At 30.7% G+C, this 20920-nt stretch overlaps 4 protein-coding genes across 5 annotated transcripts; 1 reads left to right on the top strand and 3 right to left on the bottom strand.

Moving 5' to 3' along the window:
• Positions 1 to 1070: 1070 nt before the first annotated feature.
• Positions 1071 to 7078, bottom strand: LOC130448059 (bifunctional phosphoribosylaminoimidazole carboxylase/phosphoribosylaminoimidazole succinocarboxamide synthetase). Its single transcript, XM_056785227.1, has 5 exons — positions 6672 to 7078; positions 6202 to 6405; positions 5881 to 6138; positions 3358 to 3483; positions 1071 to 1802 (listed from the first exon to the last, which is right to left on the bottom strand). The coding sequence occupies exons 1-5, from the start codon at positions 6688 to 6690 to the stop codon at positions 1138 to 1140; spliced, it is 1272 nt and encodes a 423-aa protein (XP_056641205.1). The 5' UTR covers positions 6691 to 7078; the 3' UTR covers positions 1071 to 1137.
• On the top strand, positions 3326 to 16340 carry LOC130448058 (amidophosphoribosyltransferase-like). 2 transcript variants are annotated; one of them, XM_056785226.1, is made up of 9 exons: positions 3326 to 3340; positions 7245 to 7470; positions 9411 to 9681; positions 9742 to 9991; positions 11122 to 11344; positions 11406 to 11553; positions 13878 to 13983; positions 14044 to 14280; positions 15899 to 16337. In XM_056785226.1, exons 3-9 carry the CDS (start codon positions 9481 to 9483, stop codon positions 16060 to 16062), a joined length of 1329 nt encoding a protein of 442 aa, XP_056641204.1. In that variant the 5' UTR covers positions 3326 to 3340; positions 7245 to 7470; positions 9411 to 9480; the 3' UTR covers positions 16063 to 16337. The 2 variants fall into 2 exon arrangements, with proteins under 2 accessions (XP_056641204.1, XP_056641201.1); XM_056785223.1 differs by lacking the exon at positions 3326 to 3340 and adding an exon at positions 7020 to 7152 and having other exon boundaries at positions 15899 to 16340.
• Positions 16341 to 16962: 622 nt separating this feature from the next.
• On the bottom strand, positions 16963 to 19110 carry LOC130448057 (uncharacterized). The gene has a single exon (XM_056785222.1). The coding sequence runs from the start codon at positions 18491 to 18493 to the stop codon at positions 17597 to 17599; it is 897 nt and encodes a 298-aa protein (XP_056641200.1). The 5' UTR covers positions 18494 to 19110; the 3' UTR covers positions 16963 to 17596.
• Positions 19111 to 19477: 367 nt separating this feature from the next.
• LOC130448054 (superoxide dismutase [Cu-Zn]) lies at positions 19478 to 20868 on the bottom strand. Its single transcript, XM_056785220.1, has 2 exons — positions 20494 to 20868; positions 19478 to 19962 (listed from the first exon to the last, which is right to left on the bottom strand). Exons 1-2 carry the CDS (start codon positions 20557 to 20559, stop codon positions 19567 to 19569), a joined length of 462 nt encoding a protein of 153 aa, XP_056641198.1. The 5' UTR covers positions 20560 to 20868; the 3' UTR covers positions 19478 to 19566.
• Between the last annotated feature and the right edge of the window lie 52 nt (positions 20869 to 20920).

Below are 20920 nucleotides of genomic sequence, written 5' to 3'. Positions count from 1 at the left end.
CTGCAAATACATATACGGGGTACCGTTCATACTAACTGTTGTAAAATAAACAATCCGTATTACTTAATTACAAGTTAATGTTAATATAATAATTAGGATTACAGTCATGCATGGAAACCATACACGAATGTTCACACAACCACTTCAAAACTGGCCCCATTGAAACAATCCAAAACACAACAGACATGATTACCATTTGTCTCAATCAACTTTAAAAAAATACGACTTCTTTTGCTAATCAAATTTAAAACAGTGATTTAGTAATTGAAACTACTTATTTGTAAATAAACACAATATAATAACAAGCATCAGCACAACTTTAATTATTACCAGTGAATAAAGTTGAAATGCCGACTATACTTTCTGAGAAGCATAATACTATTTATCAATGGGCAAAAATACGTTTGCGCATGTTGACGTTTATTCTGCCATCTATATCTCTATAGGAGAATCATGTTATGTTGGTTGCTAGTAGACTAAAATATTGTAATATATATTTGATGTTGGTTATTAGTAATATAGTTTTCTAATAATTCAGATTTGTATCGCATGTTTGCAAAAATTTATTTTATTTCTATAAAACTACGTGAATGTCATGTACGTCATGTAATGTTGGTTGCTAGTAAACCAATTTTAAATAAGGCTAATCTACAATTAGCCAATCGTTTGACTTACCCTATATAACAGTTTTGTTTCTAATGGATTTATAATATTGGTTACAACCATGGTATATCCTAATAATATTGGTTTTTAATAAGTCCGCGTAATGTTACATATAGCAAATGGTCTTGTTATAATGGTTGCCTGTAAACCAAAATTATGTAATGTTGGTTGCCAGCACGCCAATGCCAAGTAATGCTGGTTGCTAGTAAGTCATATCCATGTTATGTTGGTTGTTGGCAAACTAGATTTATGTGAAGTTTATTGCAAACAAATTCGTTACACGTAATGTTGGTTGCTAGGCAAGTGAATGAGATGATAGTTGATGATAATTCAGATACTAATTCTATTTAAAATAGTAGACATAAATCATTAGTTTTCAAATGTTACTCCAATGATAAACAACAATATGGAAAGTAATACTTTATTAACAACAAAACGATAATGAAAAAATACAAATTTCGAAGATTCTTATCATCAATTCCTCACTATCTTATCGGCTTTAGGTATGCTCTCAAAATATCCCAATCTCTTCAACCGCAATCTACTCCAAACGATGTAATTGCTCAAAGCAATATTCGTGGCTGCGCAAATTGCAGCCGTTTCTGGATACATCACCGTACTGCAACCCAATCCCGAAGGAACATTCAAACTAGACCAAATATCCCTCGATAAATCATCTCTCGAGCCTGGGGGGCAGTTGATAACGGGAAAATCAGTATTGCCCGATAAAACGGGACCTAAACCGTTCGATCTACCAGCTACCGCTATGAAAATAATCGGTATACATAAACCCTCATAGAAACTGACGATTTCCAAAGCGAAATCGGTGGTTTTGTGTGCTGAAGCCACTCGAATTTCAACGTTCAGTCCCAATTCTTCGCAATATCTTTTTATTTTATCGCAGTGGTCTTTATCCGCTGGACTTCCCATGACTATCACCACTAAATGGTTGTTTGGCGGTATTAGGTGATCCAATTGGTTTGCTATCCATTCGAAATTCCTTTTTACGGTATCCAGATCTTTATCGGTTACCGTAGTTAGGTTTCTGTACACCTGTTTGTCTACCATGAGACGCTTGTCACCAGACGGCCACAACCGCCAGGAATCAGAATCTATAATATCTGCCACTAATAGTACACCTAAAAGTAACGTTCACCATATTTTTAATTGGTAGTTAGCTTGTCATTAATTTAAAATTATTATACTTTAGTTAAAAAACATGTTTATTAACTAACAGCAGTCAATTGGATTCGTTAGTTAAAATTATGAAAAAATACCACAAAAAATTTTTCATCCTCTATATTAAAATATAGAAAATTCAAGTTGACAGCTGTAAAATTTTATTATATTTCAAAGTTTAAAAAAGAAGAATTACTCTAACGAATTGTCAAAATCCATTTAAAAATGGCCGCCGTGGGGTATTAATGTATGTAAGCTGTAAATATAGTTTGGAATGTCAATATATTGCAAACCGGTGGAAAATGAGCAAGATTCTGTTAAAAGCTGATTCTTTTCGTCTTTACCTAAAGCTTTAAGTTTGTCAAATGCCACTTTAAAAAATATTCATTCATGTTTGATCAATCAGTATATCACAAAGACAAGAATTATTAATATATTAATTAATATATGGTTGGAAGAGAGTATCTCTTATGGGAAAAAAGTTGAGAAAGTGTCTAGACTTTATGATAGTCTAAAATTCCACCAAAAAACTTACAAGAGGAAAATTTTTAATCATACAACATTTTTCTTGGAACAAAAAAACTTGCAAGAAATTGCATATATTGAATCTCACTTGTTATATCACACTTCTTGGGAGTTACGAAAACAACACTTTTTCTTTTTGTTATTTTAATTAAAGCCCTTGTCTCATATTAAAAGAAAACTATCAAATAATTTCGTAGACTAAAAATCACATACCAAGGTTAGATTTACGACAAAGGTGAGTTTAACGAAGCTGTTCTAAAATACCATTTTAAGAATTACTTATCAAAGTTTATAAAAAAGCTCATTATAAAAAATCGTATTACAAATAAAATTGCATCCCAAAAACAAATATCACAATTAGAAATTAATCTTTGAATTAAATTTGGAATGTTGGAATAATGCACTCTACGCCCATCTCTATTTTTGAAATTAGTTGTAAGGAATATGTATAATATGTCCGTGGTAGGTTGAAAAAGAAGAGTGACTAGTTGTAGGAATATAAATGGCGTAATGGTTTTATTATGTTTCGTTATGTATAAAAATGTAATAAAAGTAAATAAATAATCACGATTCTAACATTGAATTTGTAAAAATTAATTAGTGGAGCCCTCTATATTATATTATTCAAATCAGAATTGTCAAGTGTTGTGGGAAGTTGAAATAAGTGTTTGAAAAGTTATGTTTTGACACTGTGAATTGCCGGTTTGCAGTAATATCTAAAACAGTGTTTTGTTAAATCATTTGTGATATAATAAAGTGACCCGTATCAAGATTTGAAATAATTGAATGTTATTTCAACATACGTCAAATGACTATATGAATAGTTATAGTGTTGTAAACATCAATTAAATAGAGCACAATAAATTTATCGCGTTCGTGATATAAATAAAACAACTAATACAATAAAAGGAGAGATATTCCGAAATCAATCTAAATTGGCGGAACTAAAAATACACTGGCTTATAAAATATTGGTAAGTATATACAATACCTTGTTCATCCACTCCAAATTCTATTTTCATATCGATGAGAGCACAATCTCTTGTCTGCCATACTTTTTCCAAAATTTCGAATACTAATATTGAGGTTTTTGTCATAAGATCTACCTCGTGTTTACCTGAATATAAAATTGCAATTTATCATACTACACAGAGTGGTCGAGAATTATATCATTGATATGTTTGTGGATAAATCGTCTTAGTTTCATCAACGTTTCCCAAATTTTTTTCACCGCGCCCTGGTACGTATTTTTGAATTTTTTCGTGACCCACCATAAAAATATTTTCGAAATTTATTTTTTAAGTACAATGCAGTTTCATACATATAACTGGTGACAAGAGGTATTAACAATTGTATTTCGCTTAGAATATTTCTGAAAAATAATTAGTGCTTTTGTTTGCCAAGATTTCTTCCTTTTCATTGTCAACAGAAAAAAGATCTTCGGCCCAAAAGAATATGAGGAAAGTGGTATTTGAAACTATTTTTAGATGTTTTTGAATTGAAACTGATAGTGTTTCAAGATGTAATTTTTATTATTCTAATTTGAATGGATATTATATTGAGAAAGATTCAAAATTTTCTTTTCAAAGTCGTTGTTCCCAGTAATTTTTTAAAAATATTTAAACCAAAGCCTTGCATATTAAAATTTAATCTATCCTTCAATGGAAATCTTTTTAAAATAGTGAATGTTCATTCAGAAATAACAAGCCTTCATCTTTTGGCTCAGCAGACGTCTTAAAATGTTTTTTTTCAATTTTTTCTGCGAGCTGGTGCTGGGTCGCGATCTACACTTTAGGAAACGTTGATATATATAATGTAATAATGATTATTAATGTCTAGAGCTGAATATACTGCAGATACAACCCTCGAAAGGAGTGATTAAGGCCTTATTTTTTCTTCAGCATGGTTCATATATTGAAAGACATTAGAATAATTGACTTCATGTCATTTCTTACCAAATCCGAAAGCATATTTGGTAATTTTCGAGAGGTGAGGGGTTATTTCATTAGCACATTTTTACTACCAAAAAGTTTAAGAAATTAATTTATAAAATGTGAATTTTGAATATAAGATATAATAATTAAAAAAAAATAAACCTAACATAACAATCATCTAAACGGAATAATGAGAGATATAAATAAAGTCAATTCTTTAAAATGAGATACATATCATTAAATATGACAAAAAATATATGAGATGAAAATATGGTTTTTGAGAAATTGGGAAGATATTAGTCAATTGTTCAATTAAATTTTGAATAATTAGTGACTATCGAAGAATAAACAAAGCATTCTATTAATTTTTCATTAATATTTTCTATTTACAAAAAAAGTTGCACTAGCAGTACACCAGTGTCTATCACAATTTGGAAATAGCAACCACCCTACAATCTTTTGCCCATTTTAGCTTATTTTTAGACATTTCCAACCCAGATAGTTGTTTGATGTAATCTATTTCTGATTCCATCAGTATCAGCACTCTAACTGTCTCTTCGGCATCCTCTTCCCTCGTCTCACTATCTGCTTTAGAGTTCTCTTCCACATCATAGTATCCAGGTAAATAAAAAAGGCTTACTTGCACCTTTCAAATCCAGGAAACTGTCTCGTCATTTGATACTGAAGGCTGTCTGTGTAGATTGTTGTCTTTCTGTTTGATTCACCATTTCACCACAGCTTTCCCCATTGAGTAGACTTCCAATTGAAGGATATTGTATCTCTATACTACTTTTGAATGTTCAGTTCCGTTAAAACCATGCTGGCTTCTGTTCTGTTTTTGTCATTGAGCCATCTGTGAAGATTTTTCATCTGTAGGAATGTATATTCTTATCCTTTTGTTGTAGTACGTTTTTATGATCGTATAGTCCATATCCTGTACTAATAAATCCTTTATCCTCCTACAGGATAGTTGTAAGTCCATAATTATTTTGCATTTGAAGGTTGTAAGCACCTTTTGAGGTTATACACCTTTTATTATCAATTGTATAGGTTGCAGGCTTGGGATTGCTTCTAAGAACTTCTAATAGCTTCTGTAATCCATTGTGCTGCTATCCTCTGCACTTTTGTGAGATTATTTTTGTTTGTTTCTTTTTCATAGATTCCCACCACTAATCTAAACGGTAAATTATAATAGGCCTTATGATTGCTGGGTAGTTTTTATTTTTTTTTAATCAAGATTTTAAAAATCTCTAAATATTCTTTAATCGTTTGGGCTGGCAAGTTATATAAAATCGTATTTTGATTGTTTATAATAATTTAAAACCGCAATTATTACAAAAGTATAACTTTACTAACAATTACACAATGTAGTGATTATTTTAGGCCAACTATAATTAGTAAGACTTTAATGAACTTGAACTTGTTGATAAAATATTTCTATAGTTTTTATCTATATTTCCTCTAAGCACAAATAATTTACTTTAATAGAAATGAATATAAATACCTTTAAAATGAAGAATCGTGAATAAAAAACTGTTTGATAAATTTTTTTCGCTATAAATCATGAAACTATGACTTACCTATGACAACACCGTTAACTTTAAACTCTGCAGAAATGATTTGTTCTTCAGACCATTGTGGATCGTGATTAGCGTCGTCTTTGAAGAAGGTTTCGTGTTTAACTGGAGTAAAACGGTAACCTTCTTTTACACCTGGATGACGGCGCAAGAAGGAACCAGTAGCTAAACGCCTAGTTACCCATTCAATTGGGATCATTTCACATTTCCTCGACAGAAAGGCATTATCAGCTACTGATTTTATAAAAGCTGTTTTCAAACCTACAAAATTGTAAATTTTTGTAATTAAATTCATGAAATACATAATTTTTCGAAAATGCTTACCAATTTTGTTTAAAATTTCGAAAACCTTTGCGTTGGTTTTATTGGAAATAACGGATTTTCCAACTAATTGATGTGATTTAACCCCATCACCTGCGGTGATTCTGTCTTTGCTAACCAAAATACAGTTACCAGGGCTTGTAGGAACATCGTATACTTGTTTAGTTTTACCTTCGATAATCAAATTTCCTAGTTTATAACCACCAACTAAAACAAGTAGAATTTTTTACATACATTGAAGGAAAATTAAGTATACGGTAGACTGGAGTAATAGTCATTACCAAAAATTTATTGGTATAATTTTAGGTTATAATCTAGATTTTTTGAAATATGCAATAATAATGGAATTATATGGAAAATAAACATATAAGCAAATAATTAAAAGCTTAAAAATATTTATAATACGTATTTCAAAACTTTTTCATCATAAAACATCAATAACATAATTACTATTAAACAAAATTTGACTTTACCTTCTTTTAATGTAGCCATAGTTCAGTTCTTCTTAAAAATTATATTAACCAACTAAATTAATTTTACAATCAATTTTCGAAAATACTTATAACTATCTAACGTTTCTTGCTCGTTATGGCTTTTATTAGTTTAACAAATTGTTCAACGCATGCGTGTTAATACTATGAAAATAAATGTCGTAACTTGTTTATTCTCGAATAAAACTATATTTATAAAAAACTTCTTGTTACCAAGTTATTTATTATTACAAAATCATTTTTCTTTCAAAAATTTTGGTTATCAATAATCATACTATCAACAAGTAGTTGTCACTGGTAGTGTGTACTATGACGTAGAACGTTGTTTTAAAACTTTCCTGGAAGTGGGAGAGGAACGTATAGCGCAGGACCCTTGTAAATATAAAACTGAAAGCACGCTTCTAATTTGTTAATAAAGTTAATAAACTATATTTAATAAATTACAAATATATTTTATCTGAAAGTAAGTAGTGATTATATTTCTTATAACAGATTAATTACTAGTTCCCACTATTTCAATCTAGGTGATTTCATTTTTTCTCTATTATTTATTAGTGCAAGAAGAAGGAAAACCTTGTGGATATGACCACAATAATGAGGAAGATGACTTGGCTTGTGAATTGGAAACAGTGGCAATTAGTAAAAGAAAAGGTAGGGGTCGAGTAACTTCAGGTTTAACTCACGAATGCGGAGTTTTCGGAGCAATAGGATGCGGAGAATGGCCGACTAACCTTGAAATATCACAAATTATTTGCTGGGGATTGGTAGCCCTACAACACAGGTGAATATCAGTCGAAAATTTCCGTTATACCACTGTCTATTTCAACGTAAATACTCGATCTTCCCTCGTATATAGTATTTTTAATGTATGGGAGTTTTTTTTTTATTATAGATTAATCTTTCGTTTTATCTAATTAATGGCTGATATAAAAGATTTAGAATAGATAAAATCTGTATTATGATTACTGATATAAAAAAGAAGAATTTCTTAACTCTTTTTATATGATTTAATAACACTGGTTTTGTTACATGAAGTTTGGGATGATTTTTATTTGTTTTGATGTAAAAAAATATTATTATTATATTCAGTTACATCTTTTTTTTTGTGAAAACTATATATTCTTTTCATTTACGTGTTTTTGTTTAAATAACTCAATTTAATCTACTATATAACGATTGCATTTACTTAAATTACGTGTTCTAAAGTGCGTGAAACACCTATTAGGTTGGACTAAACAAGAATCTAGACATTTACTTTTTGATTGATTTAAACAAAAGGCGTCACAACCAAGTTCAAACACACTGTCCAGTATCCAAACTTGTCATCGGCCAACAGACTAAAGTGAGGATTTTGTTTTTGTTCTTATTCAACATTATTGTTTGGTGCTCGTAGTACGTTCGAGTTTTCGTGTGACAAAAAAAGTTTTGTTGATCAGTTTAACTTTTTTTTATCTCGTTATACAAGGGGCGTTCAAAAATTTCGAAACTAATTGTTTATTGATGGACGAATCTGTTAATAATAACGAAATTTCCATTGTTTACCGATTCTATCGGGATTGCATCAGTTATTTATATAATGATGTTTCTTGTTTAATCATTTATTAAACTTTAAGAAAAAATATAAATTATTGTCCCATTTAGTAGTGTCATTTAGCATTGTAAGAAAGTTTATGACGTACAAAAATGATAAGTAACATAAACATATTTCAATATTCTTGATAATTGCATCATTGGGGGTAACAACAAAGTTTATCGCATTTATTTCATAAATTTCCCATTATCTATATTTTGATATTTTAAAATTAGATTTGTTATTATTTTTCAAATTCTTATCTGTTGGGAAGGTCAATGTAAAAAGGCATTTTGGTATGGAAAATTTCGAGAATATTTATAATAATGTTCAGTTTAATAGACAATGTTACTTAATTAAAATATCCGATATACAGGGGTGTCCCACAAAGCTTTCACCACGAAATACTTTTAATCATTTAATTTTGAAACTATTTTCATTCAGATTCACAATAATTTTGCTACATTCACCGAACGTACAAAAATATTAGACATTCATTTTAAAAAAATACTTTATCATCCAAAGAAGCGTTAGCTGAGGCTTTTTCCAGCTATACAAATTATTTTAAACCGTTTTTCCTACAAAAGAAAAAGGAAAATATATCCAGAACTTTGAGAGATTCTTTGGAAAATGATTTTAACGAAGGCTATTCGTTCATTCTTTCATGACCCTCTGTCAAAGATACAGAAAAAGCTGATGTTTTGGAAAACAGTTTTGAGATAACTACCGGGATTGATCAAGATTGTTGTTCGCTGAAAGTGACTTTCATTTTGCTTAAATTCAAAGAAAACAACGGAAATTCTGCGTTCAAAGTTCATAATAAAGTTCCCGATTCCCCCCACCTCTTATTTGAAGAGACTAAAACTTGTAAAATCAAATATACCATTCTTATTGGGACACCTGGTACATAGGAAAAAAAGCCTCAACGGCTTTGTATACACATTCGCACTCGTTTGTCGATAGATTTTCCATGATCATTTTGCATAAATAGGGCTGAATATAAGCGCTAATTACCTAATACAGTGTTTCACCTAATCAAAACTTATATTCTATATCTACCTGTGATTGAAAAAATAACAAAAACTCTTAAAGAAGCGGAATAGAAGCATAGAAAGGGTTATACACCAATTTTTTCTTCTTCTTTTTCGCAGAGGCCAAGAATCTGCCGGTATAGTAACCAGCGAAGGTCGATGTTCCAAATATTTCAATGTAGTTAAAGGTATGGGTATGATTAGTAGTATTTTCAATGATGAAGCCATCAGAAAACTGAAAGGTAGTATAGGAATCGGTCATACGAGATACTCTACTTCGGCAGCGTCAGAAGAAGTTAATTGCCAACCTTTCGTGGTACATACCGCCCACGGAGCACTTGCGGTTGCGCACAACGGCGAATTAGTTAACTGCGATAGTCTGAGAAGACAGGTTAGGCAACTGTCGATAGTTTTTTTTTTCGTTTTTGTACGTTCAGCTTTGTGGTTTTAGGTATTAGAACACGGCGTAGGTTTATCGACGCACTCTGACAGTGAACTCATAACGCAAGCTTTGTGTTTGAATCCGCCAGAGGGAGAACCAAACGGTGAACCCGATTGGCCTGCTAGGATTAAACATTTCATGGCGTTGGCGCCGCTCAGTTACTCTCTGGTTATTATGTTGAAGAATAAGATTTTCGCTATTAGAGATCCGTACGGTAACAGGCCGTTATGTTTGGGAAAAATTCTACCTTCTAACGAACGTAAGTTACCGAGTGCTGTTTATTCCCATCGCTACAACTTACGTATCAAGTTACGTATAAGTAACGAAAAATGCATTTACTTTAGTCCAGTCAGAAAAACTGGGAATAATCGGGAAAATGTATACAAAACTGTGGGCAAAGTAAAAGAGAGGGGGTGAAAAAAATGAAAAACTACCACGAAATATCAAGAAAAGTTTTAGTACACTAAATTTGGGCGGGGCCTAATTGGCGTCAAGTTTAAATTTTGGTATTTATTTAGCATAAAACTCGCTTTTAGATATTATTGACCTGTAAAAAAAGAAATTCTATTTCAGTCGTATTCCTTCAATGCAGATTTTGAACTTCTAGACGTAGAAAATAATCTCCAAAAATTCTGGAAACTTTAACCTAACCTAACCTAATCGTTCAAAACGAATGTTTTCGAACAGTTATTCGAAAGCAGTTCATAAATAGCGCCTTCTGGTAAGCTGGTGTTGGATACTTTAATGTATCCTGTATAAAAGGAATTGGACTGAAATATAATTTCTTTTTACAGAATTATAATATACAAAAGTGAATTAGTAGGTAGTGTACTAAATAAGTACTCAAATTCGATTTAAATTGGGCGTGTAACAATTTATATTTGGCGCCAATTAGTCCCCGCCCAGCGCGATACGATAGGCTGAGAGGTCGTTACTTTTAATGTATCCTATGAAAACTGATATTACTTGACATTTCAGTTAAAACTATGGAAATGTTTTCAAATTCAAATAATTTTTTTCTTAAATTTTGACGTTGGATTTATATCTATGCATATTTACCTACAGGAAATAAACGTTTATACAGACAGGTAATTTTTATATAAACTCTACGAGATTGTAGAAAGAGACAGAAAATTGAGCTATTGCGATTACGGTCATTATGGCACTCATACGTAAACTCATAATTGACATGCGTACAAGAGAAATAGACAATCTATTGCTGTCTTTATAAAAGGTTTATTTCCTGCAGGTATATGGATATGACGTCAAAATTCGTATTCCGGTGTAGTTTTTAATTTTTTACACCTACTTCCCATGTATTGAGAACTTTGCCTACAGTTATATCCATATAATTTCAAGAAAATATACCAAAAAAAAAAACAATTTCAGCTCTTGACGGTGAATGCGACGAAAGTCGCGAAGCTGAAGGTTGGGTGGTTTCGTCGGAGTCTTGCGGATTCTTATCTATAGGCGCTCAATATGTCCGCGAAGTTTTCCCGGGGGAAATTATAGAGATGACCCGTCACGGTATCCGTACCATTGATATAATAACGAGACCGGAGGATAAACTACAACAAGCTTTCTGCATTTTCGAATACGTATATTTCGCCAGGTATATTTTTCTAAAAAAAAAATATGTGAAAAAAAATTTTTTTTAATATTTATGTATCTAGAGCCGACAGTATATTTGAAGGACAAATGGTTTACGCAGTGAGGATGCAGTGTGGTAGGCAATTGGCTATAGAACATCCTGTAGAAGCCGATATTGTTAGTGCTGTTCCGGAATCCGGTAACGCAGCCGCCCACGGATTTTCGAGACAGGTATTTTATTTTTAAATTTTTTTATATCGATACAAATCTATAAAATTTAATCCAAATACGAATTTTTATTATTTTTAATTGATTCTATACAATTTTTAGGTTACGTAGCATTTACTCGTATATGACATTTTACAATTTAAACATTTGTATAACATCACAATGACTTAACAAAATCTTAATACTTAGATTGTGATTAAATTAATTGCTTGTACATCAGAGAAAATCACATTCTAAAAGGTTGGCAGCCTATGACAGTCAATTTCATTGTTGCAATATTTCTTGTTGTGCAAATGCCAGAGTTTCTCGTTATCTTATTTATCATTTGCATTTTATAATAAATTAGTGTATAAGTTATAATCGGATATTTTCCTTATTATTTTAATATAAATTATTGAATAACTTCTTAAATTTAAAATTTCTTCTCTTGTTTCTACTAGTTGAAATAAATGTCATTTTATACCAAACAGCTGGATAAAAATTACAACGTGGCAACGATGTAAATCATCTGTCATATTAAATCAAGTAATTCATCTAATAGTGTTATGAAATAGTTTTCGGTAACTTTAGTACGTTTTTTCTAGTTTTTTTATTGATATTACCGTGAATGTTCTTGAAAATATCTACGTGTTGTTTACAGACAAGAACACTTGAAATAATTATAATAAAAACTGAAAACATTCGATCAGATGAGTCTCGATTAGTGGAAGCGTAATAGTCCAGTTAATTTGAGTTAAAAATTAGTTTAGTACAAATCGTTATTTAATAGGTATAATTTGAGTAGGTATAACAGGTGGATAAGAAAAATAAATTTAGCCGAAATTTTTGCCATAGTTTGCCCTTAATTAGAGATCATCCCTAAAAGATTTTCACTTCACCTACTAATCTATTCCAACAACTCTTTAGTCCGTGGAGTCATTTTTCTTTTCTAAACTACTCAATTTTATTTTAACCGCAATTTATATATTGGACACACCCGGTAAGCGAAAGCTACTTCAATGCAAAATTAATAAAACACCAAAAAATTCACTCTAGTCCCAGCCATATAAATGAAAATTTCCCTCTATTAGGACCACCCCTAACAAATAAACATATCACATCAAAAATTCCCCTTACCACCAATAAAAATTTCCAACGACGATTTTGTTGTGTTTTTGTGATTATTTAATCTTCAATAATTATCTAGTAAACTTGACGCATTTAACTATGCTATAACTAGAATTCGCATAGACGCGCGTGTCTACAAATCGGATGTTTTTAAAAAGGTTAGTAGATGACGATCAAAGCGAGCTCTGTGTTCACATATTTTTTTTAAATGTAACGTAATTCAATTTACATTTAATTTAGATAAATTAAATCTCATTAAAAATCACCAAATAATTTCGAAACATTTATTTAATACGGATATTTACATTTCTATCGAAGGTTAAATTTGAAATAATAAATTTGTGTCCTCGATCCATCTCCTCTATAAAAACATTGGCAATGTTATAAGGCAGAGACGAACTGATTTTAGGTATTCTATGGTAATAATTTGTTCGAAGGTTTGATTCTAAAGAAATCCAGTGGTTGATCCTATGTTCACTTTTATAATTGAAAGTCTGGTAATGAGCTATACCGCTTATGTGTAAGAGAGAGAACTCTGTGTCTTTTTCTATTTTTATAACATTTTTCGATCATTTGAACAGACTACTGTTTCGCGCGCTTCTTCTATTGGAACCGCCATTAATTTCTTAGCTCGAGGGCAACAATCACGTGAACGGCCTCTCGCGTCTAGAGTCTAGAAGAAATTGGTTCATCATGAAAAAATATAGATACAGTATCGAGTAAAAGTATCGATATCTTAATGCTATCGTTTCATCCCTAGTCTAGACTTTCCAATACAGGGACTTTAATTGAGTTTGCGCAGTTGTTAGGATCTTAATGATGAGTTTGGCTGCTCATGCGCAATACAAAAAAAGTCGCTGATAAATAGGAAAACGTATTAACTATTTTTTATCGATGTATTTGTTTATATCGATGTATTTCATCATTTTTCAAACTTGATTATAACGATTTTATATTGGTTGCAACGTGGATCTGTCATGAAAATGTTTTTCCACAATTTCTAATAATTCTACTGACATTTTTATACAACGTTTTTTTTTTCAAATGGTTCGGTCCATTATATACGTCATTCAAAAGATGCTTACTTGATTTTTCAATATAATTTTATATTTACATAACCTCAAATTAGTAGTATTGATAATTTCTCGTTTTATCTTATTAATAATTGTCAATTAAGGATGGGGTGTATATCATAAATTTTTATTAAAATCGATTTTTAGAGTGGTATCAGGTTCGCCGAGGTTTTGTGTAAAAATAGATACGTAGGAAGGTCGTTTATCCAGCCGAGCAATCGTTTAAGACAACTAAGTATCGCAAAAAAATTTGGTAAGGAAAAAATTCAATTTAACTGAAAGCAAACAACAAAATTCGCCGATTTTTCCACAGGTGCTTTAGCCGGAAACGTAAAAGGGAAAAAAGTAATACTCATAGATGATTCGATAGTGCGCGGTAACACAATAGGTCCAATCATTAAATTACTTAAAAACGCAGGTGCTAAAGAAGTACATATACGAGTGGCTAGTCCGCCTCTGAAATATCCTTGTTACATGGGTATTAACATACCGACTAGAGAAGAACTTGTTGCCAACAAATTGAATCCACAAGAACTAGCCAGGAAAGTGGGTGGGTAAAATAACAAATACGTACCGGGTGGGCAACTAAAAACGGCCGTCGGTCATACCTCAGGAACGGATTATATTACAGCTTCGGGAATTAAAAAATTAAAATAAAATTTGTCCCGAGAAACACGTGGATTATTTTCAGAATTTTAGATCCACTACTATATGGCGTTTTAGAAATATAAAATTATTTTTTTTTCAAATTTGTTCACTTAACTGGCACTTTGTATAAGATAATCAAAGTCTTAAACAAATTCTGAGCATTTTTCATTTTACAAGTTCCGATCTATCTCTTCAAATAAGGGATGGGGGAGAGTGGTAACACTGTTACGAAAAAATACCTGTAAGTCCGGTTCTGCTTGGCCGATTTTTATAAACTGGATGTTGATTGATGGAACTTAAGTGCAGCGATGAAAAATGTATGAATTCTGAGAAATATAATGAGCAACGTGGAAGCTAGAGGGCGTCGTTTCGTATATTTTAAGTATTGCGATTTCTTCTGACGAATTTCAAAAGAAACATAGAAGTTCAAGAAGGTGTTTTACAAGTAAACTAAATTAACATCAAAATATCAAAAACCGCATGTCGATATCTTTTTTCTGTTTCGAAATATCTTAAAAAATATGTAAACTGCGAGAATTTTCCTTTAAACGTCTATAAAGCTGGTTCATTCAAATGGAAATTGAAAATTTATTCTAAACGGAAAGTTCTTACATTGGGTACATTCGGTTTTCGCAATTTTGATGTAAAAGATTGGTCAAAAGAAATCACAATATTTAAAATATACGAAACAACGCCCTCTAGCTTTACTGTTGCTAATTATATTTCTCACAATTCATATATTTTTGTCGTCGCGTTCTTTCAAACAATATCAAGTTTATAACAATCGTCTGAGTAGAAAAGGGCAGGAGTATTTTTTTTGGGTTCCCTCTCTCCCCTACCTTTTATTTAAAGAGATAGACCAAAACTCGTAGTATGAAGAAAGCGCCGAAGTTATTGAAAAATTATCGAATATAAAATGCCACTTAATTGGGGAAAATATTTTGCTCTTTTAATTTTTCTATTTTCAAATACGCCCTCTAGTGGAGGATCTACTAAAATGCTGAAAATAATTTCTTAGAACCACATTATAATTAATTTTCTCCTGTTGCTGAGATATGACAGACGTCCGTTTTTAGTTGCCCACCCAGTACATTCAATTTACTAATTTCTTTACACAGTTAAAAATGTATTTGTAATTTAACCAAAAATGTGTATAGAGTTATTCAGATTTATTTCAGTTTTGTTTTTATTTAAAATATCTCTATCATTCTAAATCAAAATCTTGCTAAAGTTGTTTAAAATCAGCGACATAAGTGTTCTAGACACAAGCATAAATGCAAACGGCACAGCCAGCGCCATCTATCTAACGTTTTCGTAGTAACTCCGATCACAAACTTTTTGAAATTTTCCATTAAAACATAAGATTTATACTCAAAGATCGTAAGAAATCATATAAGAAAATAACTGAAATTGTATCATATTTTAAATTGATTAGTAATTTTAAAAATGGTAATTTTACAAAAAAATTTTTACAGTGTAATCATAAAATGTCAAATTTCTTAACGTTTAACTGTATTTAGGTGCGGATAGTTTGGAATATCTATCATTGGAGGGTCTAATAAAGGCGGTAAGAAGTGATTTGAAAACTAAAATGCCCCATACTAAAATAGGTCATTGTACGGCGTGTTTGTCGGGAATTTACCCAGGTGGCGTGCCTAATACGAATTCTGACTACGATTGGTAGTGGTGGATGTCGAACATAGAATAATTGTGGAATATTGTTTAGTGTTGTCTGTAATTAGAACTCACCTGGTGTAGTTCTGTGTAAGTTGACACTTGCACTTTTAGAATGAAAAACATGAAATGGAGAGTTTTATGGTATATAACTAATTTTCTATGAAACATTTTTTTTAAATATAACAATATGTTTAAAATATTGATTAACGTAATTTATTTTATTTGTACGTTTTTATATACATTGAAAATAAAGATTTTAATAAAATGTATAATTAAAATTTAGAATTGTTTTTCACCCTTCCCTTTCATTTAAATATTTTAGTACAAGGCAGTTTCAAAGAAATCGATACAACCAAGAGAACTTTATATTATGTACTCTACAGCCAATATTAAGACTTAGAATAGTTGTTTAATAGATCCAAAACGCTTAATCATATAGGCAAAGGCCAAGTATGAATGAATTTTAGATCTTATTATTTCCAATTTTATGGCTTCTTAAAGAAGTACATGACACCCAAGTGAAAAGAATATTAAGAAGAGGCAAAACAGAAAAAATTGGAGTTTTTAAAATTCTGCTAATTCTTTCAACGCTTACTTCGAGACACCACTTGACAAGGGTCGTCATGAACGTTAGTCATAACGTCATGAGTGACGTTCTCACCGCGAACACAACGATCGTAGTCGCTATGTAGAGTATTTCAGGCGCAGTGAACGCTTAGTGGAACGCACCCATGAATAAAACAGACATGATTAAACTGTCATTTGTCATTATTGTTTTGTTTAATGGACAAAATATATTTTGTACAGGAATATAATTTAAATGAACGTAAAGATTCATAGTTTTTTATTTTTGTGCGAAAAAGGGTAAAATGAAATAGCAAAAAAAGGTAAATAAATGTACAAGATATATCGAAATATAATGCATATATTACAAAAGCATACAGATACATTTTAATATAATAAAGTCAAAAAATCAAGTAATACAGAAATAAGAGCTGTTTTTTTTGAGAAAATCAATTCATTACATAAATATATAGTCTATAGTTACATAATTGTATTTATACAATAAAAAATCAATCTATGTATGGATACATATCATTGATAACCCAAAATCTAAACTAGAAACTGTTATAAATGTTAGTGAAATTGAAGACACAAATCAACTACATCAAACAAGTTATGACAAAAATGAATCAAAAGTAAATTAGAATGATGCAAAAAATAGTGACCTACACAAAAATTGAGTAGTTCACAAAAGTGTAAAACCAAAACTGGATATTTTATATTTTTTATGGACTAAAACCAAACATATAGTTTACACAATTTAAAAAAAAACAGAACAAATTGGCAAAGGAAACGAAAAAATTGTACAAAAATGTGACACAACAGAGTGAAAACCTGATAAGGAATACATTGATAAAGTACAAAATATCAAAACAGTCAACAATGATATAAATGCTGTAATGTGAAAAATAAACTATACTATTCCCTTACTTGAATATTTCAAAATAGTCGCCACTATATATAAAATGTATTATCTGTTAATCTAAAGGAGTAATAGTTGGTCCTCTTCTCTGGTCAGTTGGATAATATGGTAGTGCCCTATTTTTAAAATAAGTATTATACCTTACCCTTGGGTCAGAAAATTCATTTTGAGGATTCAAGTTTAAGTAATTATTATAAACAGGAGTAGGTTTTCCGAATATCATAAAGACCAAGTGATATAATCCAAAAATACATTTGGTAATCATTTGCATCATGGCATTAAATAAAGGACCAATAGATGTAATAAAAATTGAAATTTCTCGAATTAACAGTAACAAATACTCTAATAAATACTTTACCCCGCTTATAAATCCTAAAAACAAAGTACTAGCCAATACACATAAAAAAATTAATACTTCTTTCGTATTATGCAGAGTCATTATATGCCTAAAGAAGTACAAAATATTTTCTTTAATAATTTTCGTTTTTTCTTGATAAATCATACTAACATTTACTTCTGATTCGTCTGAGCTTCTTAGCGGAGTTGATTCTCTTTGGTAAGGTCTTATTATATCCAATTTTAATCTTATTTCATCTGCAAAAAATTCCACAGTTTTCACACGATACCAATAAGTTCCAAATACTTCTTGTGGTAATACAACCCATAGATTATATCCTACTGGAGCTCCAATCGTTTTCGGAGTTGTGATACCAATCCATGATTTATAAACTATTTCTAAAGCCAATTTTCTTTTCACGGCCATCAAATTCTCAATGAAATCTTTTTCTTGTGGACTCACTGTTATTATGTCTCTATAAGCATTTATTGTATCGACAAATCGTTTTTCCTTAAATTCGCCGACGAATATATAATTTTTCAACAGTGATTTTACGTGTTTCTTTGTATATTCTAGTCCCGAACATGTCGGTGAATTAGGCGTGGATATGGTCATTTTTTAAATATATTAAACAAAATAAAATCTAATAACTTATCTGTTAAACTCCTACAATTCTAAAAATCGTGGGATTCACTGGTTCATTGTATGATATTTATGTAATTTGCTTTGTTTTGATTTGTCTTCGGAAGTTTAAGGTTAATTTTTTATTTTTGACGCAACTATAGAAAACTCTATAATCACTAGGACTGTATTGTGAGTCATCTATACTCAAGGGAATTGTAATTGAAATTTTTGTTTTCTAAATTAGTTACAAATTTAAATTTAATGATGACGCTCGACGCTGGCTTACAGCGTCAAATGTGGTCACGTGGTACAATTTTGAATGAAGCGTCATCTTAAAACGTCAAAAGTAAACATTGTTTAGTTGTGAAAAGTTTAATAAACTGCGAGCTAAATCTTTTATAGTATTTTATGAAAAACTTCGACGATATAATATATATTCATCGATCAGAATAATTCACTCAGTAAAGAATTTAATTAGAGCAATTATTGAATAAATCGTTTATTGAGAAAGGTTGTATATTTTTGAAACTTGATGCTTTATATTTGACGAATTTATGATAGCGCGCCAGTCGAAATTATACCACATGACCCATTGAAATATTTTCTATGAACTGGTGTACAATTTAAATCAATTTGTAGTACCATGAATTCGGAATCGCAGTTATGTCAAAAACATAACCTCAAAGTTCAAAACTTACATATTTTTCCCTTATGGGTTAATTGAAAGGAATATTTTCTAAACTGTTCTCTTCATTATGTAATTTAATTTAACCTAATTAATTGATCTTAAGAAAATCATTTTTTCTTCTAACAGTATTTCAAGATACCACATCTCGAGACCATACAAATTTATAAGATTATTAATAATGTTATCAGGATCAGAATTTTTGATGCCAGTAAATATCAAACCCCCAAATATTTGTAAAAAAACTACAAATATTTCATTGTTCAATGGATAAATAAATAAAACACATATTTGAAGAAATATTTTTTAATGAACATAATTAAGTTTCAAAATCACTTTAAGTATGAAGTATATAATATGTTATATCGTATATCAATTTTTAGATCTTTGCAAGACCAATAACCCCACAAGCTAACCTTCCACCTGCATTTCCTGTTGTCTTGCTCAGTTCATGCCCACCAAGACCCAAATCATCAGGATCAGCATGGACGACAACAGTACGTCCAATTATATTGTGTTCTCCTTCCAAAGAAATAACGCTGTCTTTTAAATTAATTTTTGCGACACCATCACTGCCAGCTTCAACATTGCCCAAGTCTCCTACGTGCCGATCAGCTGCAGTCGGACCTGCATGATCTTTACCATGAGGATTGAAATGAGCACCAGCTGAAATACAGCCGTTAGTGTTGTCACCAAACTCGTGGATGTGGAAACCGTGTAGACCTTTGCCAAGGCCCGAAATTTCGCCTGTTACTTCTACAGGACTGCTGCAGTTCTGCAAAATCGGAATTAAAAAATCTAATCACAAATTTTAACAACAACTCGAATGTGAAGAAAATACTTTGATGTAGAAGATGATAAGAAAATAAAAAAATGTATTATTTATATAATTTTTTAGCAAGATTATTTCTAATTTAACATTTTTTCAAATAGAGAAACTAATAAATTAATTATTAATCATTTATTTTCATAAGGAAAATTTATTACCTATAAACTTTATGATACATATTTCATGTAAGACGTAATTTAATGATGAAGCACTACTATGACTTTTGACCTAATTAGAATTCATGAATAATTTAAGGATAAAATAACGGAAGTAGACCTTATTAATAAAACGTATATATTATAACAAAAAAATTTAACATGAATAAAAATTGCTTCTAGAATACTTCATATAATTTAATAGAAGAAATCCTAGATTTTCAAACTAATAAATTCATTTTGCTGCGTTAAGCCTATAAATTTGAAGTTCTTATTAATTTTGTATCAACAATGTTTCAACTTTTACAGTTTCGAAACTTACCGGCTGATTAAAATATATCGTGCCATTTACTTCTCCCTTCAATACACAAACTGCTTTAGCTGGCATCTTTATTATAAACAAAAGACGGCGGAAAAATGTTTCAACAATTCAAAGAAAACTTTGATTAACACCTTTAAGGAAGTCAGGAACTTTGGTAATCAAGGAGTAAAATTATCAATCAATTGAAAACTGTACAGTCATTGCAATTGTGCCAAGGGCTCAAGGGCATTTAATATGTGTAGTGGGGGAAGATAACAATTTTTTCCGCGTTCTTTTTGTTAGTTACTAACGATGAATTTTTTGTATAAAGAAAGAGCATTCCCTCCAACATTTCGATAAAAATTTATTAACTTATATATATTTTGATAGACATTTATTCTAAGTCAAACAAATATATTTAATAATTCTCGAATTTCTGTCGAGGAGG

Source organism: Diorhabda sublineata, chromosome 8 (assembly GCF_026230105.1).
Source record: "Diorhabda sublineata isolate icDioSubl1.1 chromosome 8, icDioSubl1.1, whole genome shotgun sequence".
NCBI lineage: Eukaryota > Metazoa > Arthropoda > Insecta > Coleoptera > Chrysomelidae > Diorhabda > Diorhabda sublineata.
The sequence above is the reverse complement of the archived record's forward strand: the minus strand, read 5'-3'. Positions and strand labels throughout refer to the sequence as shown.